The 26,368-nt window shown below is 59.5% G+C and overlaps 2 protein-coding genes across 6 annotated transcripts in view; both read right to left on the bottom strand.

The window, feature by feature from the left end:
* Nucleotides 1–10,212: 10,212 nt before the first annotated feature.
* Nucleotides 10,213–13,021, bottom strand: Fadd (Fas associated via death domain). The gene is made up of 2 exons (XM_070009724.1): nucleotides 12,717–13,021; nucleotides 10,213–11,841 (listed from the first exon to the last, which is right to left on the bottom strand). The coding sequence occupies exons 1-2, from the start codon at nucleotides 13,000–13,002 to the stop codon at nucleotides 11,528–11,530; spliced, it is 600 nt and encodes a 199-aa protein (XP_069865825.1). The 5' UTR covers nucleotides 13,003–13,021; the 3' UTR covers nucleotides 10,213–11,527.
* Nucleotides 13,022–16,550: 3,529 nt separating this feature from the next.
* Nucleotides 16,551–26,368, bottom strand: part of Ano1 (anoctamin 1) — a 72,690-nt gene continuing 62,872 nt past the window's right edge. For all 5 annotated transcript variants that reach the window (XM_070009663.1, XM_070009664.1, XM_070009665.1 and 2 more), the window contains 4 exons: nucleotides 24,167–24,219; nucleotides 22,416–22,600; nucleotides 19,006–19,111; nucleotides 16,551–18,305 (listed from right to left, as the gene is read on the bottom strand). In XM_070009663.1, the coding sequence (XP_069865764.1) occupies nucleotides 18,057–18,305; nucleotides 19,006–19,111; nucleotides 22,416–22,600; nucleotides 24,167–24,219 (593 nt within the window). In that variant the 3' untranslated portion in view covers nucleotides 16,551–18,056. The remainder of the gene's footprint in view (nucleotides 18,306–19,005; nucleotides 19,112–22,415; nucleotides 22,601–24,166; nucleotides 24,220–26,368) is intronic.

Genomic DNA, 26,368 nt, shown 5'->3' with positions numbered 1-26,368 from the left:
TCCAAAGGAGATCAGATGCCTTTCTTTCCTCTACTATGGGGGTGGATAGGGTAGGAATTGGCCTAGGGGTGGGGTTCTCATCTGCGGGGGGTTCTGGGGTTCTTTTCCAATGACAGAGAGCAACAGAAAACCCTGTGACCCTCCCCTCCCTCCTTAGGACTCTGCCCTTGAGGACCAGGCTGTGGTAGCAGCCATCTTTGGACGGGGGCAGCCCTGGGTTGGAGGCGTGGCTTTGGTGATAAGCATCTGCCTAGACACACCTCAGGGGAGTATGCTCCAGGCCCTCCTTCTTGTTATTATTCAGCAGCGTATACAGTAACTGCAGTGTGGTGCGGGGGATGGAGCCCAGGGCCTCTTCCTGCAGACTAGGCAGGGCTCCACCTCTGAGCCAGGCCCCAGCCTCCTCTGAGGTTCTAGATTCTGAACACTGACATTTGGATGGATTTATTTATTTATTTATTGGTCAGTTCTGAACTCTGGGCCTGGGCGTTGTCCCTTAGCTCCGCAGTTTGAGGCTAGCGCTCTACCGCTTGAGCCACAGCGCTACTTCCAGTTTTTTCTGTGTATGTGGTACTGAGGAATGGAACCCAGGACTTCATGCATGTTAGGCAAGCACTCTACCACTGAGCCACTTTCCCAGCCTCCTTGCCCCAAATTTTGAGACAGGTTCTTGCTTAATGGGCCAGGGTAGTTGGCCTAAACCTTAGGATCCTTCAACCTCAACCTCCAGAGGCAGGTTTACAGGCATGCACTCTATCACTGGCCTTTTTTGACCTTCTTTCTCTTTTTTTTTTTAAGGTGCTAAGGATCAAACCCAGGGCCCATTCCTTGAACCTTTGTGTGTGGTGTGTGTGCCTGTATCTGAGCTTGAACTCAGGATGTTAAGCTCTTGTCTGACTTTTTCCATTCAAGGCTGGTCTACCACTTGAGCCATAGTTCCCGCTCCAGCTTTTTGGTGGGTACTTGCCGACCATAGTCTGTCATGGACTTTCCTGCCCAGGCTGGCTTTGAATCTCAGCCTGCTAAGCATTACAGGTATGAGCCACGGGCCCCTGGCTCAGAACCCACTCCAGCCTTCGTCTTGGCCATGGGATACAGCTTAGCTAGGCTGAAGGAAACCTTGGGCTGTGCAGACAACCTGCTAATGGTTTAGCATGCATCTTCATCATTTGGATGAATTATTTTGCTCCCAGTAATACTTCCCCTGAGCTGTGGCGGAGATGAATGCAGGTGTGGCTGACACCAGCAGTGGTGAGGGAGCAGCTGCCAGGGCAGAGCTGCAGGAGGGAGCTCCTGTGCTTGGCTAGTGCTTGGCTTGGAGTAGGAGCAGCGTGTGCGGCCAGCGTCCAGGCAGCTGTATGCGCAGGGTCAGGAGGAAGTCCCTGTGCGCCACCACCCATTTCCAAGAACTGTATCTGTGTCATGTGGAGACACCAGGCTGGGCTCTGGCCTGCACTGGGGGGGGGGGGGGGGGGGGGCGGTGCCGCGGGACCTGCCCTCTGTGACTCACAGCCCTGATGACTTGTCTCACAGGTAAGGCCGTGTGGCCCTTCCTGCCGGGGACAAGGAGCAAGGCGGGCCTCCCTTGCCTATACTCACAGGTGCTCTGGGCTGCAGAGGCCAGGGAGAGGCGGCAGGCGGGTCTGAGACGACAGGCGGAGGCAGCCCTGAGCTGGGAGAAGGATCCTCGTCTGTGACTACGAGCTAGTAGGGCGACAGTCCACTCATGGGTCTGCCCATCAGTGTGGCTCTGGCTTGGAGCGGGAGGTCAGGCGTGGTCTAGGGCCAGCTGCTGCCCACAGGAGCTTCCGGGCCGCCCCGTCAAGGCGGCAAACGTGGGAGCTGCCTGCTGCTCCTCCATGAGGTCAGCATCACCGTGGACACTTCCCTGGGGCTCACCCCAGCCTGCAGAGCCTCCTACCAAGGTCGGAAGGGTCCTAATTCCTTGAGACCCCTGACAGGTCCAGGGTCAGATCCAGGAGGGCGGGGTAGGGAGAAGGCGTGCCTGCACAAACCGTTGCCCCTGCCCTCTCTCTCCATCCACGGTGGGACGGCCCCACCCCTGCAGGGTGAGGATAGGACACCTGGAGAGCCAGAGCTGTGGCAAGCTTCCCTGGGAGCCTTGAGCCAGTCTGATGGGCAGCAGGCCAGAGCCGGCTGACCGCAGGGCCAGAGGGAAGACCGCTGCCTGCTCTGTCTCCTCCCAGGCCTTAGGAGCCTCACTGTGCCCTGAGTAGCCCCCACTCATCCTGCAATCCTGCTACCAGAAAGCATGGAGGAGCTGGGCACTGGGGGCACAGGCCTAATCTTAGCTTCTTGGGAGGCTGAGATCTCTGCGGATTCCAGTTCAAATCCAAATTAGGAAGTTAAGTCTGTGAGACTTTTTTTTTTTTTTTTGTCAGTTGTGGGGCCTGAACTCTGGGTCTGGGTGCTGTCTCTCAGCTCTTCAGCTCAAGGCAAACAACACTCTACCACTTGAGCCACAGTGCCACTTCCAGTCTTCTGGTGGTTAACTGGAGATAAGAATCTCACAGAAGGGGCTGGGAAGTTGGCTCAGTGGTAGAGCACTTGCCTTGCATGCCTGAGGCCCTGGGTTCGATTCCTCAGCACCACATAAGCAAAAAAAGCTGGAAGTGGGGCTGTGGCTCAAGTGGTAGAGTGCTAGCCTTGAGCTGAAGAGCTGAGGGACAACGCTCAGGCCCAGAGTTCAGGCCCCACTACTGGACCCAAAAAAAAAAAAAAGAATCTCACAGAACTGGGTGCCAGTGGCTCATGCCTGTAATCTTGAGGATCACAGTTCAAAGCCAGCCCAGGCAGGAAAGGCCGTGAGACCCCACCTCCAATAAACCACTAGAAAACTGGAATTGGTGTTGTGGCTCAAGTGGTAGAACGCTAGCCTTGAGCAAAAGAGCTCAGGGACAGTGCCAAGGCCTACTTCAAGCCCTATGACCAAAAAAACCCAAAAAAACACATAGGCAACCCACCCTGAAAAAGAGGCTGAGGGCAGCCCGATGTGTAGTCAGATACAGATAGTGCCGAGGGCAGCCCTGTCCTAGCACTGAACCCCTGGCATGTCCCCAGTGCCCCTCCCTCAAAGGCACCCCAACTCTGGGACCTGAGGTCAGCCACATTCCAAATAATGGCATGTGTGCGGGAGAAAGTTAAGCATCTCAAGGGAGGTTCGCTGGGCCGTGCGTGGGTGCCAGGGGAAAGCCACGTGGAGACAGAGCAGAGATGCCAGTCACACGCACGGGGCCTCCAAGCCTCACCAGCAGTCCCCGGCAGCTGCGAAGAGGCCAGGAGCCACAGCCTCCCTCCCTGGCCTCCACTCAGCCTTCTGGCCTCCAGGGCTAGGAGAGAAATTACGTTTTTGTTGTTTGAAGCGCCTCATTTGTGCTTATTTGGGAGAGCAGCTGCGGGAACCTCACACGTGTGAGTCCTTGGGCCGCAAACACAAGCAGTGCGTGTTCACACTCTACCCCTACGGGGAGTGGGGTGTGGGCAGGAAGCAGGGAGCAGGGAAGGAGAGGAAGAGGGCCAGGGGCGGGGGCTCACACCCGTAAACCCTGACTACTCGGGAGGCTGAGAGCTGAGGATCCTGCTTTAAAGCCCGACCAGGCAGTTAAGTCTGTGGGACTCTTACCTTACCCACCGAAAAAGCTGGAAGTAGAGCTGTGACTTCAGAGGTGGAGTGCCAGCCTCGAGTGAAAAAGCTTGAGGGGACAGTGCCCAGATCCTGAGTGTAAGTCCAGAATCTGAATGAAAGAAAGGAAGGAAGGAAAGGAGGGAAGGAAGGAAGAGAGGGAAGGAGGAAGGGGAGAGAGGGAAAGGAAAGGAAGAAGAGAAGCAAAGGAAGAAAGAAAGGAAGAAAGAGACAAACAAAGGAAAAGGAAGTCATGTCTTCTTTTATGTAAGCGAGGTGTTTTCCCGGGCTTGGGGGGCAGGCTTGGAGTGTGGCATCATGCTCTGTGACTGAGGCCTCAGTTTCCTTGCTGGCTAGGCGAGGGCCGTTCCTTCCTGGGGGCCCCCCTTCTCGGGCCGAGCATGCCCATCTGCGCCGCGAGGCGCTCCCAGATCCTTCCCAGCGAGAGAAGGGTCCTTTGGGCCTAGCACTGACTGACCTCCGTTTCTCAGCACACCTCGTACCTGGGTGGGGAACTGGGCATGGGTGCCGGGGGTTCCTGTCTCCATCTCCATCTCTGGGGTGCTGAACAGAGGGTTCTCTTGCTGTGGCTCATGCCTGCAACAGCGCTGGGAACCACAGGTGACGGCTGGGCTGGGCTGGGCTGCCTCTCACACAGCATGCCCTCCCCGTGCCCCCTCCGCCCGTCTCCACAGCCCCGGATGAGCCACCAGGCAGCGCTGGCCTAGTCAGACTCCCTGGCTTGTGGCACACTTGGAACAAAACCCATAGCCTTTACGACCTCATACGGACCTCTGCGGGGCCCTCAAACCTGCTAAGCTGGAGCCGCTGCCCCGTGGTGTGGTGGTGTGTGGGGTGGGTGAGGAGGCCTGGCTGTGCCCTTGAGGAGGAGGATGGCGGAGGATGGTGGGTATTCCCTGAGGGATGGGACAGGAGGCTCCATCTGGCGTCCAGGAAAGCCGGGTGGGTGGCCATCCCGGAGGAAGTGCAGCCGGTGAAGATGAGCCAGGGTTGACCGCATAAGAGGGGAAGGCATGGGGAGCGGCAGGGTCAGGCTGTCCTTTGGGGACAGGAGGGGCGCTCCTGGCCAGGCCGGCAGGGCAGTGACCCCCAGGGGGCCACACCGGGCTCCTGCCCTCGCTTTCCCACGCTGCCCAGCGGGCTTCTCTCTCCCGGGTGGGAGAGTGGCGTGGGAGCAGGTGCAGGCCCCGCAGCTCCGCCCACTGGCCAGCAGGGACTTGCCTGCGGATGGATAATAGGCCTCAGTCACTCGTGAGAACCATAACCAAGACTGCTAATAAAACTCAAAGCTAAGCAGAAGCCTCAGGGCTCCCAACAGGTGGGGCAGGAAGGGCCAGGCGGGGCACGAAGCTGGCAGGGACGTGGTGGTGAGAGGAGGCCAGCAGGCTGCAGACAGACCACTGGACCCAGGCTGGGCCGGAGGGGCCTCTGCTGGGGACACAGGGATTCTCAGCAGAGCACCCCCGCTCCACCCCGAGGAGGAAGCTCCTGCCCCCCCCCCGCCCCAGACGAGAGGGCTGAGCATACAGCCAGACCCCAACACCTAGGGGGCCCAGACGCAGAACCCCAGGTCTGGTCTGAAGTTGACCAATGACAGAGGAGCCCGTTCGATGGCCCAGGGCAGGCGGCGGATGGATGTTCTGACCTCTGTGTGCCGGGCACCATGGTCTCGAGGCCAAGGGCCCTAGCTTCCCCTTCCTGGACCTCTCAGAGCCTAGGTTTCCTCATCCGTCACGGGGAAACCACAGCAGTGCTTCCTGCTGACCCTCCCCACGCCCTCCCCTGTCCTCCCTGCCATCCCGGTCCCCCCCTCTCCCCCAGCCCTGCAGGACTCCAGTGCTCCTACGTTGGCCTCAGGAAGCCATGAGCACGAGGTGGGACACTGGGCTGTGGTGAGGGAGGAGACCCCGCAGCAGGCCTCACCAACACAGTGTGGATGTTGAATCCCCCCCCGCCCCCACACACACACCAAAAACTAAAGGCTCCAGTGTGGAGAACTCAGTCTCCAGGGCGAGGCTCAGGGGAAGGGCTCCTAGGTCACAAACGTGGAGGAAGTGGGTCTCCGAAGGTGTGCCTTTGGGGGGAGGGTCTTTTCTGGACCCTCCCCCCCACTGCTTCTCGGCTTCCAGGCTCTGGCCCCACATCCCTGCTCTAACCTGCTCTAACCCCTCCGCCGGGCCCATCTCTGCAGCGGCCTGACAGAAGCTCCCACATCTCTCCAGGGTACCATTCCCTGCCTCGTTGGACGCCCTGATGGGTGGACAGAAGATGGTAGATGGGCTGGTGGATGTGGACAGAGGGTGGAAGGACAGGTGGGTGAAATGCCAGGCTGGGACGCAGGCATCCCTGCCAGGAAGGGCCACATGGAACAGCACAGAGAGGGGAGGGAGGGAAGCAGGTGCTGCAGAGCATGCCCGGCACAGCACAGGCCCCTCACAGGGCAGCTGGGCCTCGCTCCACCAGCTCACCCTCCCCAGCCTTCTTAGTCACCGGGCTCATGGAAGGAACATGCCCTTCCCAGGTGGCCAGCCAGCCGGGCCGGCAGGGCCCAGCGGCCACCTCCCCCAGGTCTGACTCACAGCTGGCTCCAGGTTCTCACGGGGAGCAGAGGGGGAAGCGGGGAGGGAGGGAAGCAGGGCCCAGGACCCTGTCCTTTGTCACAGAGGCAGGGGGCGTCCAAGCCCCCAGTTTGTGCTGCGCCACCCCATAGCTCTGTGTCCTGCTCTGAGCCTGGGTCCCTGCTAGAAAACGGGCTCCCAGGCCCCAGGGCACGGCACAGAGACACCTCCAGGCCCACAGCTCCAAAATGAGGCTTCTCCAGGGGCGCGAAGGCCAAGGGTGGGCGTGGGGCGCGGCGGCAGTCTTCACAGGGGTGTCAGGGGCCCAAGAGGGAGAGAGGCAAGGAACTCCCTCCGCCCCCTCTGGCAGCGTGGCGTACCTGTGCCTGACGGCAGCTGATGGGCTGGGGCGGTTGTTCTGGAAATGCAGGCTGGGGTTGCTTATCATGGAGATGGGGGCGGCTGGGGAGGACACTGGATGGTTAGTGAGGGGGGGGGCAGTGCCCGATGGCTCAGACATTCCATCTCAGAAGAGTGAATGCTTGCGGGGAAAACAAGGCAGCCTAAGTCTCACAAATTCTAGCCAGTGGAGGACCTCAAGGAACTAGGCTCAGGTCAGCTGGCTACCAAAGGGCCCATGCTGAAGGTCCCTGGGGCACTTATCCAAGGAGAAAGTCGGGTGAGGGGCCAGCAGCCCGGGACACACTGCTTAATGGGGACAGACAGATCTTCAGTTTGGGAAGACAAGAAAGTTCTGGAGATGGGCAGTGGTGATGGCTGGCCAACAATGTCAGTATAATACAATTATTCAAACTCACTCTTAAAAACTGTTAAGAGGTGCTGGGCTCCATAGTTTACACCTGTGATCCTTGCTACTTTGAGGATAGCCATCAGAAAGATAGTGTTCCTGGCCAACCAAGAAGGGAGACAGACTTCCATCCATCTAAATAATCACCACAGCAAAATGGCTGAGGTGTGAATCAGTGTCTAACACAGGCAAGGCTGATTTTAGACCTCAATACGCATCCCCCCCAAAGGTGAAGATGGTGTTGCAGTGGGAATAGGAGGTCCCCCTAATGCACCTGTGTTAAAGGCTGGGTCTGCAATGCAGATGTGTCCAGATGTGGGCCTTGAGAGGTGTCTGTGTCCAGAAAGCCCAGCCACATCTCTGGGCCTGCTAGGAGGTGCAGCCTGATTGGAAGACGCAGGCCAGGGGGCGTGGCTTGTTCTCACCCTTTCCTCTCCCCCCTGCATCCTGGCTGCCATGAGGAACAGCCTCTCCCACTCTCCCACTGCCTAGTACCTGGCGTCAGGCTGCCGTGAGCCTCTCCTTCCTGCTGCTCTCCTCGAGGACTGGCTACTCCAATCGTAAATGTTACTTGTGTGCACTAGCACAGTGGAAGGGGGATGATGGGCATCAGATTCTATCGAAGCCAAAGCTGGCAAGGTGGCCTAGCACCCAAAGGCCTGCCATCTACCCAGCACTGGAGGAAAAAATGTGAGGCTGAGATCTGAGGATCACTGACCAAAGCTAAGCCTGGGCAGATTAATCAATCCTTTCGGCTCTTAGGTCCAATCAACCAGCCAAAAAGTGGAAGTGGAGGTGTGGCTCAAGGTAACGCATCAGTCTTGAGTGAAAAAGTTAAAAAAGAGCTTCAGGCCCTGAGTTCAAGTCCCAGTACTCAGCATGGACAAAGGAATGAGGCGGAGGGAAGCTGAGTAATCACAGGGCACAGCACCCAGCACTGGGCATCTTAACTGGAGCCTGGAGCGGCAGGAGAGGAGGGTGGGAAGGCGTCACAGGTGCTGTGAAGTGCAGTGCCCCCTGGAGGACCGTGTGGGAAGTGCAGACATATCACACAGGAGGGGCAGGGCTCTCAGATGACTCAGTGACCTTTCCAGACCTCTCCACACCTCACCCACGGCCCTCATGGCAGCCCTGGGAAGTTGGAATTGAACAGGTGAAAACAGGTTAGAAAGAGCTGTGGAGTGGGTCTGGGCAGAGCCACTGCAGAGCCAAAGTCCCCAGCTCAGGATGCCTGGAGCACTGAGGTGAGTGCATGAGGGAACAGGGCTGGGGCAGCCTGTGCAGACATGGGGGTAGAATCTCCTTCCAGGGGGCCTGGGCAGCCAAAGCACTGCTTTTGGGTCACAGTGGCACTTGAGCCAGGGGTGCTGGGGAATCACTGGGTCAAAGACCAAGGTACAAACCCGACCCTGTGGGGAAGGCCAGTCCCTTCCCCTACCCCGGGGCCTGTCTGGCTGAAAGCGTGAGCTGCCGCGGTGGGGGCACGCAGGCGGGCCTTTTATCACGGCTGGTTACTTATTTTTCTCAGCAAATAGACTGAACCTTTCTCAGATGGGGCCGTAGGGGATGTGGGCAGGGCAGGGCAGGCAGCAGGTGCACACAGGCGGATGGTAATATGGGCGCCGCTGCCAACAGAGTGCCTGGGTTGGGCCCCGGGCCGGCCGCCTGATGGCTGTACACATCACCACTGAGGACAGGGATGTGGACCAGGCCCTCATCCTGGGGCAGCACGGTCCCAAGTCTCGCAGTGGAGACCAGGTTTGAGCAGTGAAAGGCCGGTCTAGACAGACATCTGGATGTAAGCTCGTGCCTGTAAACTATTAGTCACCAATAAAAGTTCCAATTGGGAAAAGTGTATAAAACTAGCACACACTGGTGAGGACAACTGGGCGTGGCAGGGCCCGAGCTCAGGGCCTCAGCTCTACTGCCATCAGTGGCCCGTGTCCATCTCACCCTCTTGTCACTTGGCTTTGACTAAGTGAGGACACAGCCATCCCTGGATCTGTGTGACTCATGTGTCTCTCTAGCTAGCACATGACTCACAGTGGGCTAGGGGCTGGGAAGGTGGCTCAGTGGTCGAGAGCTTACCTTGCATGCCAGAGGCCCTGGGTTCGATTCCTCAGCACCACATAAGCAAAAAGAAAAAAGCCGGAAGTGGCGCTGTGACTCAAGTGGTAGAGCGCTAGCCTTGAGCTGAAGAGCTGAGGGACAGCGCCCAGGCCGAGTTCAGAAAAAAAAAAAAAAAAAAAAAAAAAGAACAGCTGGCTTCTGACAGAAATGGCTTTCCACGGCACATTCCCATGGGGGGGGGGGAACCCTGTCTTGGTGCCTGCAGCCTGAGGGCCTGAGCACAGGCCGCCCCAGCCATGCTTGCCCACCAGCTTCTGGGCCCTCGGCCAGCGGGGCCACAACAGCCAACTACATGACTCAGAACCCTAGCGTGGAAGTCATAATAGGAAAAAGCAGGCAGAGCCCAGCTTCTAAGGCAGAGGTCAGCCTGTGCTTCTGGCCGCTGGAGGGGGTAGGAGACAGGATCCCGGGGAGGGCAGTGCCTGGGGGCAGGGTGGCCGGTGTGGTGCCGGGCCCAGGTCCTGGTGAGGAGGGGACACCTCCCCCCGCCCCCCATAACCAGGCACCATAGGGCAGGCCTGCCCCTTCCCAGCCCTGACTTGGCAGAAGGGCTTCTGCACTGGGGCCCTGTCCCAGTGTGGGCCCTGGAGTGTCAGAGGGGTGCAAGAGGACTGAGCCCCAAGATGGCGGCAGTGCCCAAGTCACAGAATGCGGTGGCCCAAGAAGCTGAAGCAGCCCCAGCTTTCAGGCAGGAAGGGGGGTGCAGACCACCAGGCACCGGGGAGCCCCGGGGCCAGGCGAGAAGGCAGCAGGGCATGGCTGTGAAGACCCAAGGGTGGAGGCATTCGCTGGAGGGAGGTGGCGAGGGTGGGAGCCTGGTGAACAGTGGGGGCTGCGGGCTGGGAAGGTGGCTCAGTGGTAGAGTAGAGCGCTAGCCTCAAGCTGAAGAGCTGAGGGACAGCGCCCAGGCCCAGCAGGGTGAACAGGTGCTTGTAAGGTAGAAGGGAGCGGCTCTCTGGCCAGGCTAGACACCCCCATGAACAGATACCTACGTGCAGGAGAAGGGCTGCCAGGTGAGCCTCCGACTACCAGAAACACAGACCACAGAAGTATAGAGAGGAAGATTTTTTTTCCTTTGGTTCCATTCCTGGGGCTTGAATTCAGGGCCTAGGTGCTGTTCCTGAACTTCTGTGTTCAAGGCTAGTGCTCTACCACTTGAGTCAGCAGCCCCAGTTTTGTTTTTTTTTTGGGGGGGTAGTTAATTGGAGATTAAGAGTTTCACACTTTCCTGCCTGGGCTGGCTTCAAACTGAGATCCTCCAATCTCAGCCTCCTGAGTAGATATGATTACAGACATGACCCAACAGTGCCTGACCATTTGTGCTTTCTTTGAGCCATGATCTTGCTATGTAGCCAAGGTTGGCAACCTGCCTGTTTCTGTCTCTAGAGTGCTGGGATTACAGGCATTCACCAACACACCTGGCTGCTCCTATTCACTTTCCCTTTTGTTTTAGGAAGGACCTGCACAGTGCTAGGATGGCGGCATGCCCAAACGCTACCTTGAAGGGGATGTATGTGCAAGTCTGCCCATCACTCTGCTTGTGGCTTGGCTGCCAGGGGCTGCCCCATCTTCTCCCTGTCCTGGGGAAGACCAGCAGTTGAGTCTTGGGATTCTTAAAGCCTTGTCCTGGCAGAGTCAGGTCCCAGGGCAGGTCGGGGGCCTGGAGGGCCTTTAAGGCTCATGTCCCACCTCAGTGGAATAGTGCTCCCTTGGACCGTGGCTAAGACCTTAGCAACCCTAGATCACAGCTGGCACTAATGATGTTTGCCTGGCTTGTCCCCGGTGGCAAGGTAGCCTCTGTGACAGGGTCAGTGTTCATTGCTGGTGGGCGTGAGCCCTGAGAAAACTCCTTTCCCTATCCACACGAGGGTTGAGCACTCAGTGGCCTCGGTGACAGAACATCAGCTGCAACAGCACTTGGAGATGCTGGGAATGAGTCCTTGGCAGGAACAGGAACCCCGTGGCACAGAGAGCTCCAGGGTCGCGGCACTTGTGGGAATGATACAGCCTGAGGAGCAGAGGGGCTGCTGCAGCCGCAGGCCCTGCCCTCGACAGCTCTGCTGCAAAGGAATTTGGATTGGAGGCCTTGACAAAGCAACGACGGAACTGGTCAGGAAGAGCAGGCCCTCAGTCCCGCACAGCCTCCACTGTTCCCGCTTGGCAAGCTACAGGGACTCTGAGCTGCATGGACGTCCTGACTCCTGGACTGGGAGGCCACCCAACCCTGCAGTCAGGTCCACTGGAATGCCCCAGGCCAGCAGTGGAGACAGCAGCAGGCTGACGTGGGCTTGAGAGTCAGATGTGCTGTATTCCGGCTCAGGTCTGTGAGGTGCTGGGCTGCCAGGGAACCTCCATGGTAGACATGTCTCAGTCCCATGACATTGAGGACACAGCCTCGCTCTCATTTCTGGATGCCCGGGCCTGCTGTTCCTCCTCCACCAGGTCAGCTACTAGGTTCATCTGGCAGGCCCTTAGCGCCCCCACCAGGTGCTCCACGGTAGCGTTCTCCCTCTCTGCGTCCTTCCAGATCCTCAGTGACTCCCTCACGCGCTCCATCAGGCTGCGAGGGTACCTTTCCTCGATGCCATCGATCCTGGTGTCTGAAACCTTCAACTGCCGGGCCAGTCTTCTCCAGTCTCTCCCGACGTGGTCACAGACAATATCAAAAGCCGCCCGCAGATCTAGGAAGGAAGGAGCAGAACAATAGAGGGCCGTTCTGGCATCTCACCCAGGGAGGCTGGCTGGGCAGGGTCCTCTGAAGCTCTTTGTAGGAGTGACTAAGGGAGGGCCCTGAGATGGCCAGCTTTACAAGGCACACAGGGGAGGCACGTGATCATGGGGGCAGAGATGGACCTTGGCCAAGAGAGAGGGGAAACAAGGCAAGGCCGGCCCTTGGGCCTTCAGGAGTGTGGCCCTGCTGACACCTGCCTCTTCCCATTTCTGGCCTCTACAACTATGTCACAACAAATTCTGCCACAACAGATTTCCGGTTCTCCCAACCTACGGGGCGGGGCGGACATGTAGGGCGCAAAGGTCGAGCACCGACAGGGCTCGGGCAGCCCCCCCCTGGGCCGCGGCCGGCCCCCCCCCCCGCCCCCTCCAGGCCCCCCCGCCCACCTGTGGCCCCCCAGCCCCGCTCCCTGCAGCCCCCCGCCCCAGCCCCGCCCCCTCCAGGGTCCCCCCAGCCCCGCTCCCTGCAGCCCCCCGCCCCAGCCCCGCCCCCTCCAGGGTCCCCCCCAGCCTCGCCCCCTGCAGCCCCCCCCGACCCCCCTGTGGCCCCCAGCCTAGCCCCCTGCAGCCCCCCCCGGCCCACCTGCGGCCCCCGGCGCCGCCCCCTGCAGCCCCGCCCCCTCCAGGTCCCCCCCAGCCCCGCTCCCCGCAGCCCCCCCGGCCCCCAGCCCCGCTCCCTGCAGCCCCCCGCCCCAGCCCCGCCCCCTCCAGGGTCCCCCCCAGCCCCGCTCCCCGCAGCCCCCCCGGCCCCCCCCGGCCCCCAGCCTCGCCCCCTGCAGCCCCCCCGGCCCCCAGCCCCGCCCTCTGCAGCCCCCCCCCGGCCCACCTGCGGCCCCCGGCGCCGCCCCGGCCGCCGCCCCCGCCTCGAAGTCGTCCAGGCGCCGCAGCAGGTCGTGGCGCCGCAGCGAGCCGAGCAGCTCCCGCAGCAGGCCCAGGCGCCCGGGCTCCAGGTCGCTCTGCTCCAGCAGCACGGTGAAGAGGTCCAGGCCGCTCTGCACGCGCTCCAGCTTCCGCTTGCCCACGCGCCCGAGGCACAGGAACTTCAGCTCCGTCAGCTCGGCGCTCGACAGGCCGGTCGACACCGAGTGCAGCAGCACCAGGAACGGGTCCATGGCGGCGGTACCGGCCCTCACCCCGCCACCGGAAGTCGCCGCGGGCCTTCCTGCCCGACGTCTCGCGAGAACCTGGCGGCCTGCGCATGCGCCCCGCGGGAGGGCGTAGCGGTTTCCGCCCGGACTGGGGCACGGCCACTTCTGCGCATGCGTCCTGCGGAGCGCTCCTGGGAACCCCGAGCTCGGTATCCTGCAGCCAGTCCCTTCCGCGGCCCTACTGTGTGCAGGGTTGGTGCGGGCCTGAGATGGTAGCCGCCAGTCCCGCGCGTGCCAATCGCGTAATAACAATAGACAGCAACATTGGCAAATAGGTGGCAAGTGTGTGCGTGTGCGCGTGCGCATGCGTGCGCGCCTGTGTGCCGGCCCTGGGGTTTGAACTCAAGGCCTGAGCGCTGCCCCTGAGCTTCTTGGCTCAAGGCTAGCGCTCTGTCCTTGCAGCCACACCGCCACCGCCTGCCCTTTGGTAGTTAGAGTCTCAGACTTTCCTGTCCGGGCTGGCTTTGAACCGCGATCCTCAGAGCTCAGCCTCCTGGGCAGTTGGGATGACAGGCGTGGGCCGCCGCGGTGGGAATTGTTCTGTCTTCTTTTGCTTCTTCTATGGCCTCAGCATTTCCTGGGTCACCCTTTCATCCCTTTGGTTTGGTCTCTCTCCTTTCCCGGAGGACTCTTCCTACACTCTCACTCTCTCTTCTTTCTGCCTGTTCTCTCTCCTTCCCTCCTCCCTCCCTCTCTCCCTCCCACCTTCCTTCCCTCCTTCCCTTCCTCCTCAGTCCCTCCATCCCTCCCTCCCCTCCTTCCCTCTTTCAAAGAAGGCGTGTCCTTCTGGATCAGATGGACTGTCAAACACCATCTCCAGTATGTGCAATCCTACCACAAGCGTGACACTGCAGCAGAGGCCTCGTCCAGGCCCAGCGGCTGCGTGGCCACCCCACTGCACAGCCAAGGAGACTTGTGGATGTGCTACAGGTGCCGGCCTGGGAGGAGAGACCCTCTTAGCTTATGGGAGTGGACTCCATCCACTTCTGAGTACTGCGAAGGAGACCTAGGGAGATGGCCACCTGGGAACCTGGCCCATTTGTTGCCCCTGGAAGACCAGGCAGGAACTCCTGTTGCCGGCGAAGATGGCTTCTATCCTGGCCTGCAGAAGGGCGGGCTGGCCAAGCTGTGAGCCCAGCCCAGTGGGGTCCCATCAGCCATTGACCTGCAGCACAGCAGGTACTGCACAAGGACGGTCTCTGTGCCCAGGGACACAAGTGCAGCGCTCCAGGACACCAGCAGAGGGCGGCAGCCACCAACAGGAGGAGACAGGCAGCTGGGTTTCTATGGTAGGGTGGGTTCGGGGTGCTGAAGAGGACCTCTGTGTGAGGGGACAGAGGCTTGGAGGAGCTGTATCTTGGTGGAGGGTGAGCTACTGTACCTTATGGTATGTAGGTACAGTGCCATTAAAAGTGAAGGCAGAAAGCCCCAGGACAGTGGCTCACACCTGTAATCCTAGCTACTCAGAAGCTGAGATCTGAGGATCATAGTTCAAAGCCATCTATCCATCATCCATCCTTCATCATCCATCCACCCACCCATCAAACATCTATCATCCATCCACTCAACAATCATCCATCCTCCACCACCCATCACCAGCTGTCCATCCTTCATTCACTTATTCATTCACTGCTTTAGATGCCTCCTCCGAGCCTGGCGCTATGCCAGGTACTCCTTCCCGGCCAGTTTCCTGGCAGAGTGAGTCACTGGGGAGAGCATGCATGACTTCTGGAGGCCTACAGCTGAGCGTGAGAGGGGCTGGCACGGGGGTGGTGGATGGGTAGATGGATGATGGACAGAGGCCTGGGGTGGGGCTCTGAGCCCACATGGGTGAGGACAGCCCTGTGCCAGGCAGGGACGCCCATTGCCGCTCCCAACCCAGGTCAGGGACCTTCATAGGAGGCTCCAGAGCAGCCCCTCCCTCCTGCAGGTGAGCTGCTGATGTGATATGTGCAGATTTGCGAGCAGTTACCAGAGGGCAGAGTGTGTCCCTCTGTCTCCTGCTTTTTTTTTCTTCCTTGAACTCGGGGCCTGGGCGCTGTTCCTGAGCCTCTGTGCTCAAGGCTAGCGCTCTACCACTTGAGCCACAGTGCCACTTCTGGCTTTTTCTCTGTACTTTTTTGGAGAGAAGAGTCTCATGGACATTCCTGCCCAGGCCAGCTTGGAGATGCCATCCTCCCTCCTGAGTAGCTACAATACCAGGCATAAGCCACCAATGCCAGGCTTCCCTGCTATTGTGTGTGTACCAGTAGTGGGGTTTGAACTCAGGGCTTTATACCTTTTTTTTTGCTCATGGCTGTTGCTCTACCACTTGAGTCACAGCTCTACCTCTGGCTTTGAGCTGGTGAGCTGGAGATGAGTCTCATGGACTTTTCTGCCTGGGCTGGCTTCAGACTAGGATGTTCAGATCTGTGCCCCTTGAGTGGCTAGGGTTACAGGTGTGAGCCACAGGGCTTGGCCCTGCTCTCCTGCTTGTACCTCAGTAGCAGGAGTTGAGCAAGCACTCTGCAGTGCTGCATCCCTACAGCATGCTTAGGAGATTGTGTCCTGGACATGTCTTAGTACAAGGGGCCTGGAAGACCCCATATTTGTGGGCTTTGGGGGCCCTTGGGAGGGGGCCTCTGTAATGCTGACGGTGAGGCATCCTCCACAGGTCCCTACCCGTCTGAGGAAGTGTTTGGCTTTGGCACTGTGCAGTTAACTGTGGATCACTGGGCGACTGCTTTTGAGAGCTGCCGTTTTCTAGGGGGCAAGGTTGGGGGTCACCAGACTCGAGGGAGCCAGAAGCTGCCGCCGGCTTTTAGCATCTCCCTGTGCCAGGTGTGAGCTTTGCTGCCACCCTGGAAGCCACGTAGGAGCATCTCACCAGCTGGAGGGACGGATGCCTCGCTGGCCCCTCGCCCACAGGAAAACACTGGGTTATGAGGTCAGTGGCCTGGATTTGAAGGCTGTGTTAAGAGATTTCTGGAAAGGCAGGATGACGACCCCTCATCTCACACACACACACACACACACACACACACACACACACACACACACACACACGCACACACGGACACTTTTATGTGTGCACATGCAATTGTATACAAGTCCATATACTCTGCACACACAGCAGAGGCAGATCCACAAAGCCACTTGATTCACAAAGCCATGCAAACACAAAGGCACACACAGCACATACACCAACATACAAACAGAGTACCCATGCCTGTGTGCACACACAAGCAAATGTACATGTGCTTTATACACTAACACTTGAAATCCACAGCCATCCACTCACACAGTAGGCACAGAAATAGCACACACAGGAGCCAACACAAGCATGTACATACACGTGCACACGCAGGAACACACTCGGGGAGATGAGACCCAGGGCACTCCCTGGGCCTGGCAGGTTCTCCGCTTGGTCACCGCCCAGCACACAGGGCAGACCACTCCCATGACTCGGCACTGCGGGGTGGGGGTGGGGGGGCTATTGAGTTTTCCTGGACAAAAGTCAAGGGCAGAGAGCATTGTGTATTCAAATTTATTTAGATGAATGTTGAGCCACAGTCTTCTGTGGAGTTGTTGTACATTCTGCTTTTCTCTTTTAAAAAAATGGTCTTCATAAAAGGATTTTTGGTAATCACCTACTCTTGTTGATACAACATTTATATACAAAACTTTGTCGGAAACGACTGACTGTACAGGAGGCAGGGAGCAGGGAACCGTGGGATCTGAGTAGGGGAAGAGCCGTGTGGCAGCTGAGGGCTTGGGTCCCAGCGGGCAAGCCCAGGAATGGCAGCCATGACACACCATGACACGTCACCATGGCACACGCCGGGCTGTCTCCCCAGCACGGGGCGGGGAGACACAGCTTCCCAATCCTCTGAGGATCACTTAGCACCCCTCTACCAATCTAGACCTCAGATGAGACTTGTTTCATCAAGCGTTAAAAATGCCAAGTGCCCTACGGAAACTGTCTGTGAGGAAGAAGAAGACAGAAAAGCATACATAGAATATAGAAGAGCATTAGCAAAATAGAAGCCTTTATTAAGAAAAATCTTTGGTAGTAACAGTATCTGAAATTCCTGTCAATGGTATCTAGTTGACTAATAAATTCCTTCCACCCTTAACTAAGAAAAAAAATCTTTAAACCCACCACACCACTGATTTTTTTTTAAACAACCAATAAATAGGTTAAAGCTTTGAACAGACCCACAGAAGTGCTGGGGCTTACTGAAACCCTTAAACCTTTAGGGATGGCCTCCTAGGGGTCCCCTCCCCCTCTGCTTCCTGTCACCCCATCTTTTCCCACGGGGGGGGATGGTGACTCTGAGGTCAGCTGATCTGACCTTCCAGGGACCCAGGCACTGGCTTATCAAGGACAAAGGCCCCCTTCCTTCTCCAAGACAAAAAAGGATCATTTCAAGCCCTCCCCGTGGACAGGCTCCATGTCATCTTCTACCGGGGACAGCTTGGCTTCTGGATTTAGGAAGGAAGAGACAGATGACTCAAAGCTGTCTGGTTTGTTCTTCCTACCTATGGGCAGGTGACGTCGTTCAGAATGACTTTTAATCACCTTTTCTTCCTTCTCGTTTATTCTCTTCACTTTTAAAAATCACCCTTATAACCATCGCCTTTCACTCCATCTCGGCGTCTCCGTTCCTGCCAGTCCCGGTCGTCGAGTCTGCACACTGGGCTTCTTCGGGTCTATCTTAAGGCATCAGAGCAAGGAGGGTTTCTGGGGTCTTGGCCCTCTTCCTGCGGAAGAGACTCCGCGTCTCCTCCGCGGCGCTCACCACAGCCGCCCTTTCCGTTCACCTTGGATACTAAAGATAAAAAAATTTCCCTGCATAATGGTTTTGTGCAAAAACAAGAAAAAAAAAAATAAAGAGAAAAGAGTCCTCTCAGGGAATAGTCGTGGTGTTTGCAGAGCGCACAGGAGCCTCGGGGCCATGCCCGGCCGGCCGGCGCACGGGCCAGAGAGGTGCGGCCGCCCCCCGCGGCGCCGCGGCCCTGCCTGGCCTCGGCCGCAGCTACAGTGCATCCCCGCGGTAGTCGGGGCCGGGCGCCCCGGGGCCGGCCATGGCCATGTGGTTGTTGCAGGAAGCCTCTTTCTGGCAATCCTTCTCCATCCACGTGTCCAGCAGCTGCTGCTTGCCCTGCTCCTCCCGCATGAACAGCTCCACCATCAGCACCTTCTCCTTGTGGATCTGCTGGCTGATGTCCTTGGGGATGTCCGGGATCACCCAGTCCACAAAGTCGCTCATGAACATCACCAGGTTCTGCGAGAGAGGGCGGGGGACAGAGTGGGGGAGAGATCCACACCTGATACACCTGTGAGCCGGCTCCTGGCTGTATACCTGACTCACCTGTGTACCTGTCCCTCCTGTGAGCCTGCTCCTATCTGTGCACACCCGACCTACCTGCGTACCTGCTCCTGAGTATATGGCTCTCCACCTGAGTGCCCGCCCCTCCTGTATGCCTTCCTCACCCGGCAGAGCCCCGCCCCAGCACTCTGCCCCAGCCTATGGGCTGGAGGGGAGGGGGCGGTGTCCAGAGTCCCTGGACCTCCTGTCTGGGGAGGTAGGAGGGACATGGGGGTAGGGGGGCCTTGCAACAGCCACGGTTCTCAGGGGCTCCCTCCCTCGGACCCCCTGGGGCACAGCTGCTCCACAGAATTCAGCCGTGTCCCTTCCTAGGGCCCCCGCGGCTGGGTCACGGGGGAGGGGTGGCTGCCTGCGTGGACCTGGCCCCATTCTCCACGCGGGGCGACAGGGGCAGGGGCTCCCCTCCCTCAGGCGCCTCCCAATAAAGGAGCCCAAAGCCCCTTTCTTGACTTCTTCCCTGAAGGTCTCTTGGGTCAGGTCAGGCACAGGGCCGGGGTGGGGTGCCCTCCCGGAGACCCCAGCAGTGCAGCCCTGGCCTTAGGGGCACGGGGCCCCGCGGCCCTGCTGAGCGGCTCCCAAGGGACGCCCCACACACCTGGAAGACGATGACAAAAGCCAGCCGAGCGGCCAGCACGGCCCAGAAGTCCTTGGAGACGTCATACTTGTGCTCGGACCATGGCGGCTCCCGGTAGTCTTTGTACCTGGGGTGGGGGTGCGGGGAGCTGAGGCTGAGCCCTGGTCTGGTGGCCCCCAAGGGGGGTCCTGCTGGGCCCAGGGACTTGGCAGCAGTGACCAGGGGGGAAAGGTGGGGCAGACTTCGTCCCCAGAGGGCTCTCCCCTGAACCCAGCAGGTGGGGGGGGGGGGAGGGCGCCCAGGCTGAAATGTGGTCCCAAGCTGGAAAGCCCTGACTCCTCAGAGCTTCCTGTCCACCGTGGCCTCCTGGGCAGACCCTGCTGCGCCCAGAGACTGGCGCGGGGTGGGGCGGCCTGTGGGGGGACCAGGGCCCCTGGGACACAGGTCCTCCTCTGGGGAGGCCACTCTCCCACTGACCCCCATTTTCCACTTCTGCCCGAGGCCCTGCGGCACACGGCACTGGGCCTGAGCCACAACCCCAGGCCTTTGGGCGTTATTTTTTTCAGATAGGACCACAATTCTCCCATCTCTGCCTCCCGTGTAGCTGAGACTTCAGCCTGGGCCCTGCTCGGTATTCATGGAAATTTTCTGGTTCTCTGGACCCCCGGGCTCTGGCTGAACTTCGCTCCCCTTCCATGGACCTTTTCTTTTTTTGTCAGTAGTAGGGCTTTTGGGCCTGGGCACTGACCCTGAGTGCTCATTGAGCCACGGTGCCACTTCTGGTTTTCTAGTGGTTAATTGGAGATGAGTCTCTCGGTCTTTCCTGCCTGGGCTGGCATTGAACCGCGATCCTCAGATCTCGGTCTTTCCTGCCTGGGCTGGCTTTGAACCGCGATCCTCAGATCTCAGCCTCCTGAGTAGCTAGGATGACAGGCGTGAGCCACTGGCTCCTGGCCCCTTCCTTTTTTTTTTTTTTTGTACATTTGCCAGAATTGGAGCTTGAATCCATGACCTTGGCACCGTCCCTTAGTTCCTTTCACTCAAGGCTAGTGTTCTACTACTTGAGCCACACCTTCAGTTCCAGCTTTTTGCTGGGTAATTGGTGATATGACTGACTTTTCTGCACAAGCTGGTTACGAACTGTGATCTCAGCCTCCTGAGTAGCTGGGGTTGCAGGCATGAGCCTCCAGCGCTCTGTCCCCTTCCTCCTTGTAACAGACTCAGCCATGGTCTGCTGGCAGAGGGTGAGGTCCTGCCTCCGCGTAGGCCTCCCTTGTTCCCCCGCCCCCCCGCCCGGCTGCTCATGTCTGGTGCAGGTCACCTGCCCATGGGGCTTGAGCACACTGGAGTGAGCAGCCGGCGCTGCACTGTGCTGCATGCACGGGGGGCAGTCTCCAGGCTGGTAACTGGAGACAGAGATGAGGAAGCCAGTGCTGCAGGCAATGTCCTGGTCTGGATCCACATGCCTGATGCTCTGCCCATGTGAATTGCGAGCTTGCTGTGTGTCTCTGAGCACCAGCTTGGCCTCTGGCCTGGGCATTCCCCAACTTACGCTAGAAGCATTTATTGAGCAACAGCTGTGTGCCAGCCCCTGTGGGGGCGGGGAGGGCGAGGGGAGAGGCAGCAGGGGCTGCCACCGCCTGCCACCATGGCAGCTCTGCTTTGGAGGAAGCTGAACGTAGGCCGGCACTGCCAGGGCTGAGACAGGATCTGTGCGAACCTTCCCCAGAGCTGCAGCCACACAGGCTGGTGCAACCTGCTCTCCTGGGGAGCGGGCAGCCCCAATCCTCTCTGCCACGTGCACCTGCTCCCCCTTCCTCCTCCTCCATCCCCGGACAGCTCCCTGAGAATGCCGGGGCACGTTCTTGGGCTGGCAGTTGGCAAACTCTTATGCACCCCTGAAAACCCACTTGTGGCTGAGCACAGACACCGCCTTCGCCACCTGTGCTGCTCTCTCTCAGAAGCGAAGTGTTTTCCTCGTTGGTGGCTCGTCGCCAGCCCAGATGGGGGTGGGGCGTGTTAACAGGACAGCACTTGTTTGAGCTCAGGAATAAGCGGCAGCTAGCACAGTTACACCTCACACCTCGGGCTGGAGTGAGGCCAGTCCCACGCACCCACCCGGTCCTGCGGGAGCTGAGGAGCTCCTGGTAACTGCCGCATAACGGGAAGCCTGGCTGGAGGCTGGGCCTGGGGTCTCTCTCCACAGGATAGAGACTGGAGGTGGCCCAGTGCCTGGATTGGAGGCCTGGCTCACCTCTCAGCCCGTGAGCCCAGAAGTTAGTCTGGAGGGAATTGCTGAAAAGCCAGAGCCACTTCTCAAGTTGGCCCCTCCTCCTCTGGCCAGGCAGAGCCTGGTGTTGGCGCACAAGTCCGAGCTAGGTCGAGGTGTGTGTGGGGGGCTGGGCGGCCCTGGGGTGATCCAGGACGGGGGAGGGGAGGCTCATCCCCCCCCCCCCCAGCGCCCAACACAGCCCCTGCCAGGACCCGTGGAGGTGGGTGGCCACGTGGCCTGTGTGTGTGCGTGGATGCACACACAAGTACTAGGGCTTGAATTCAGGGCCTGGGTGCTGTCCCTGCGCTCTTTAGCTCAAGGTGAGTGCTCTACAGCTTGAGCCACAGCGCTACTTCTGGTTTTCTGGTGGTTAACTGGAGAAAAGAGTCTCATGGACTTTCCTGCCAAGGCTGGCTTTGCACTATGATCCTCAGATCTTAGCCTCCTGAGTAGCTAGGATTACAGGCGTGAGCCACTGGCACCCGGCTAGATTTTTTTTTTTTTTGAGGTAGGGTCTTGCTATTATATAGTCCAGGCTGGCCTCAAACAATCCTACCTTCACTAACACATCCAACAACCGACTTCCTTCCTTCCTGACTTCCTTCCTTCCTCCTTCCCCCCTCTCCCTCCCCCTCTCCCCTCTCCTCCTCTCTTTTCTAGCAGTGCATTTGTAGCTGGGATAACACACATGTACCACTCTGGTCAGCATCTTATTGGTCGAGGCCTGGTCTCGCAAGCTTTTTCTTTTTTTTCTTTCTTTTTTTTTTTTTGGGGGGGGGGGTCCAGTCATGGGGCCTGAACTCTGGGCCTGGGCGCTGTCTCTCAGCTCTTCAGCTCAAGGCTAGTGCTCTACCACTTGAGTCACAGCGCCACTTCTGGCTTTTTTCTGTTTATGTGGTGCTGAGGAATGGAACCCAGGGCCTCATGCATGCAAGGCAAGCGCTCTACCACTGAGCCACCTTCCCAGCCCCGCAAGCTTTTTCTTGACCAGCCTCAAATCACAATCCTTCCAATCTGCCTCCCAAGTAGCAACAGGCGCGAGCCGCCGTGCCCAGCTTGAGAGTTTGAGCTGTCCTGCCCGCGTCCGTGGCTCAAACCTCAGCTTCCCCAGAAGCCTCCCCACCCCCAGGCCTCTTGCAAGAGTGAAGCGGGAGCGCACCTGCAGATCTGCACCTCATAGCCCAGGTCCAGGGGGTCGTTGGGCGCCGTCCCGTTCTGGAAGTCGCTGACGTTGAAGGAGGAGAGGGTGTGGTTGACGAAGCCGTGCATGGTCCCATTCTGGCTGTACATGTAGAGGTACACCAGGCGTGGGATGAAGTCGGACGTGAAGGAGATCACGAAGGCCTGGCGGGGAAGGATGGGCCCAGACCGTCCCGTGATTGAGTGAGGGGCACGCAGCCCCCCGGGCCCCTCCCCAGCCCCGAGGGAGCAGGGAATGGCAGGGTGGGGTAGGCCAGTGCTGGCTATGCTGGTAGCTGTGTGGCCTGGGACCGAGCGCCTAGCCTCTCTGTGTGAACAGGCCGTGCATTAGAGCAGGAAAGTAGCCAGAGCTGTCCAGTTCTCGCCTGCCTACCTCATTCTAGCACCAGCCTGCTGTGTGTGTGTGGGGGGGAGGGAGGGGACAGGGACCTACAGCCTGACAGCTTCCACTGGGGAAGTGGGTGGCACCCAGGGGGCCCTTTCAGGGCGGCAGGGAGCAGGTGGGTGAGGGGCTGCGCTCCAGCCACCATCGGTGAAGCCCCTGGCACAGCCGCGCTGGGTGCCTGCGCTGCGTGGCCGCCCTGGCGTCCCGGCCCGTCACCACGGCCCATGCGCCCTTAGCAGCAGCGGTCTCAAAGCCTCAGTGGGGCTGGGGCTGGGGCCGGCAGGAGGGAAGGGCTGTGTCCAGTGGTTCTGAGGCCCCTCCGAGCATCACCCCGCGGGGCCTTGCTGGGAGGGGGAACCCCAGGCCTGAGAACGTCCACCTTGGGGAGCTGCTCCCACCCGCGGTGCGTGTGGTGCCTGCCTGGGGGCTCAGGCCTGCTCAGGTGGAGGAGATGGGGGCCGAGGCCCCCAAGGTCTGGTGACCCCGGACTTGGTACTGCTCTGGAGGAGGCCGGGCTGGTGCCCTAGCACCGCGTCAGGAAGGCGTGTGGCGGTCAGCGGCCCAGGGGCAGCGCTGAGCTGCAGGCCGGCAGTGCCGGGGACAGGCCGCGGGCTGGCCCTCCACAGCGCTGGGGGAGCGGAAGCGGGAGGGGGCAGAGGGCTTCAGGCTCAGCTCCTAAAGTGTCTTGAGAGAGCAGGCTGCACTGACTGACGAGGAGGGTGCTGTCTGTCTCTTCCTCCTCCCATTTGTGTCTTTCTTTGGCGGTTTCTCTCCCTTTCTCTATCTCCTCTCTCTCCCTCCCTCTCTCTCTCGTGTGCCAGTCCTGCAGCTTCGGTGTAGGAGCTGGGTGCTGTCCGCTAGCTTTTCCACTCAAGGCTAGTGCTTTGCCCCTTGAGTCATGGCTCCCCTTCTGGCTTTTTGCTGATTAACTGCAGCTAAGACCGGCACAGCCTTTTTCTGATCCATGAGCCTCAGCTCTCAGCCTCCTGAGTGGCCGGGATGACAGGCGTGAGCCACCCGCGCCTGCTTCCCCTGTCTGTTGTCTGTGGTGTTCTGAGGACTCTGGGCAGAGAGGGCACCAAGGTGCAGGTGGGAGGGCAGAGACAGAGCTGGCCGGAAGCTGCAGGCCCAGGACTAAGTCCCCCTCCCCCGCCCCCGGCCAAGGGACATTTTAAAGGGTGATGCCCTGCCACCAGGGCTGCAAAGCCCTGGATTGGGGAACAGGCTACCTCACGCCCCCCCCCCCCCCGTCCCAAGGAGGGTCCTGGACTCTCCGCTGTCCAGGCTGGACGCCCACCGCCCGGGCCGAGGTCCCGGTCACTTACATTGATGATGACAGCGAGCTTCCCGATCCCACTGAGAATGTTGTACCAGATGCCTGGGGGGAAGCACACACCAGAGCCCTCAGCCCGGCACCCTGCCGCCAAGTCCGTGGGACTCTCCTCTCCAATGAACCAGCAAAAGGCTGGACTTGGAGCTGTGGCTCAAGTGGTAGGGTACCAGCCTTGAGTGAAAAAGCTAAGGGGCAGCGCCCAGGCCCTGAGATCAAGTCCTAGTACTGGCACAAAAATCAAAAGATAGAAACACCATCCTATGGGCCCGGTCGCCCCGTTTCTAAGAAGTGCTAAGGGTCAGAGCTGGGGACTTGGCGAGGGGCGCCACCCGTCCACCCACGGCCAGGGGTGCAGGGCGGAGGCTCTGAGAGGCTGCGACGCCACGCTTCCTCCAGGCTGGCGCCCTGGCCAGGTCATCACATATAGATGCGGCCCCGCAGGGATGGGCTGCCCCGCCCCTCCGCCATGAGGCATAGAGCTCAGGGCACCTGCACTTCGGGGCTCAGCCGCCCTTAGCCACAGCCCACGAGCTGCAGGTCATAGAGGTGCTGTGTCTCCAGGACGCTGGCCCCGAGGCCCTGCACGGATCAGAGGAGGAACACAAAAGCCCATTGAGCAAAAGGTTACAGCCCCGGAATCCATAAACATGTGTGTGAAAGACGGCAGAGCAGGCAGGCAGGAAGCAGGAAGCCAGCAGCCCATCCCTAAGACTGGGAACAGGAGAGGGTCCCCGAGTTGGCTGTCCCCCAGAAGGCCCAGGGTCTCCAAGAATTCAGAGGCCACCAGGTGGCGCTGGTCAGCTGCAGAACACCCGTGGAGCCGTGGCGAGCACACACCTGCCGTGCCAGCCCTGTGTGCAGGGCCAGGGGAGACAGGAGGGGCCCAGGGGAAAGAGCCGCGGGGTCCCTGGCCTGGCGCCCGTGCCTCAGGTTCAACATCCCTGGGGGAGGCCCAGGGCCCATCTCTGGTCTCTGGCTTGGGTTCTACCTAGCTGCAGACTCCCTGTCTGGGACAGGGGCTGAAGACCCACCTGGCCTCCTCCTGAGGCCCCTCTGAGAATCCTAGGGTGAAAATGCTCAGGAAAAGCTCAAGTTCCACACAGCTCCTAAGGTGGTCTTCAGGGTGCGGGTGTCTATGTGATCCCGGGGTGGGGCACGGTGTTTGGCTTCTGAGGCTCTGATCTAGCCCAGGGTCCACTTTCTATCCGGTCCATCAGCTAAGCATCATATACATACATGTGTGTGTGTGTGTGTGTGTGTGTGTGTGTGTGTGTTTGCAGTACTGAGGTTTTGAATTCAGAGCCTTGAGTTTACTAAGCAGGCGCTCTTACAGCTGAGCCACGCCTCCAGTCTGGGTTTTGCTTGTCCTTTTGAGGTGGGGTCTTCTCGACAAGAATGTGCCCAGACATGATCCACCTCTGGAAATCAGGGCGAGAGGCACGCCCAGCTCTTCACTGAGGAGTCTTGTGATTTTTTTTTTTTTCTGCCCAGGCTGGCCTTGAACTGCCTCTGAGTAGCAAAGGTTCCAGGGGTCAACTACCAGGTGTCCAGCAAGAACGGCCTTTTTCATGCTTAAGAGCAAAGTGACAATTGTCTGGAAGATTCTGCTTGTGTAAGATCCATCCCAGGGGACGGGCCCCCCTGGCCTCCCGACCCTCGCCCGATGAGCGTTAGCAGCACGTGCTTTCAGTGTCTTCTGCAGGGTCCAGCCCTGCCTGGTGCCCCAAGTCCTCCTGGCCATTTAGGGGTGTGGCTGATGGCTCACATGAGTAGGCGGAGCCTCTGCCTGGGGAGGCCCCCCGAGGGACTTGGGGATCCGCTAGCTATGAGGTTTTACAATGTTTTCAGTTTGGAGACAAGATCACGGGCGTTCCTGCGGTACCCACGGCCTGAGTTGCTCGGGCCTCCTTCCTCCCACAGCACCCCACCTCTGGGTCCCCCCTCAAAGCTGAGGGTCTCTCTCCAGGCCTCAAAGCTCAAAGGTGAGGCTGTGGGAGCAAACGGATACCATGGCCGCTCTGTGGCGGTGTTAGAACCAGACGCGGCATTCGGCCGGGCACGGTCTGAAGAACCGGGACGTGAAGAGAAGCCGAGTGCTGGGGGTCTGCTCCCCACTGGGGGCGGGGAACACCACCACCGACCAGGGGGCTGCCAACTGGGGCAGCGAGCTCAGATGGCGGGATCCGAGGGTGCC

This window comes from Dipodomys merriami, unplaced genomic scaffold, assembly GCF_024711535.1.
Source record: "Dipodomys merriami isolate MVZ:Mamm:240054 unplaced genomic scaffold, mDipMer1.0.p SCAF_78, whole genome shotgun sequence".
In the NCBI taxonomy this organism is placed as follows: domain Eukaryota; kingdom Metazoa; phylum Chordata; class Mammalia; order Rodentia; family Heteromyidae; genus Dipodomys; species Dipodomys merriami.
The sequence above is the reverse complement of the archived record's forward strand: the minus strand, read 5'-3'. Positions and strand labels throughout refer to the sequence as shown.

Excerpts from the sequence above, each read along its gene's own strand:
- Fadd (XM_070009724.1), bottom strand. The coding sequence starts at position 13,002 with ATGGACCCGTTCCTGGTGCTGCTGCACTCGGTGTCGACCGGCCTGTCG. Across the intron at positions 11,842-12,716 it reads GGCGGCGCCGGGGGCCGCAG|ATCTGCGGGCGGCTTTTGAT; the intron begins GTGGGCCGGGGG and ends CTTCCTTCCTAG.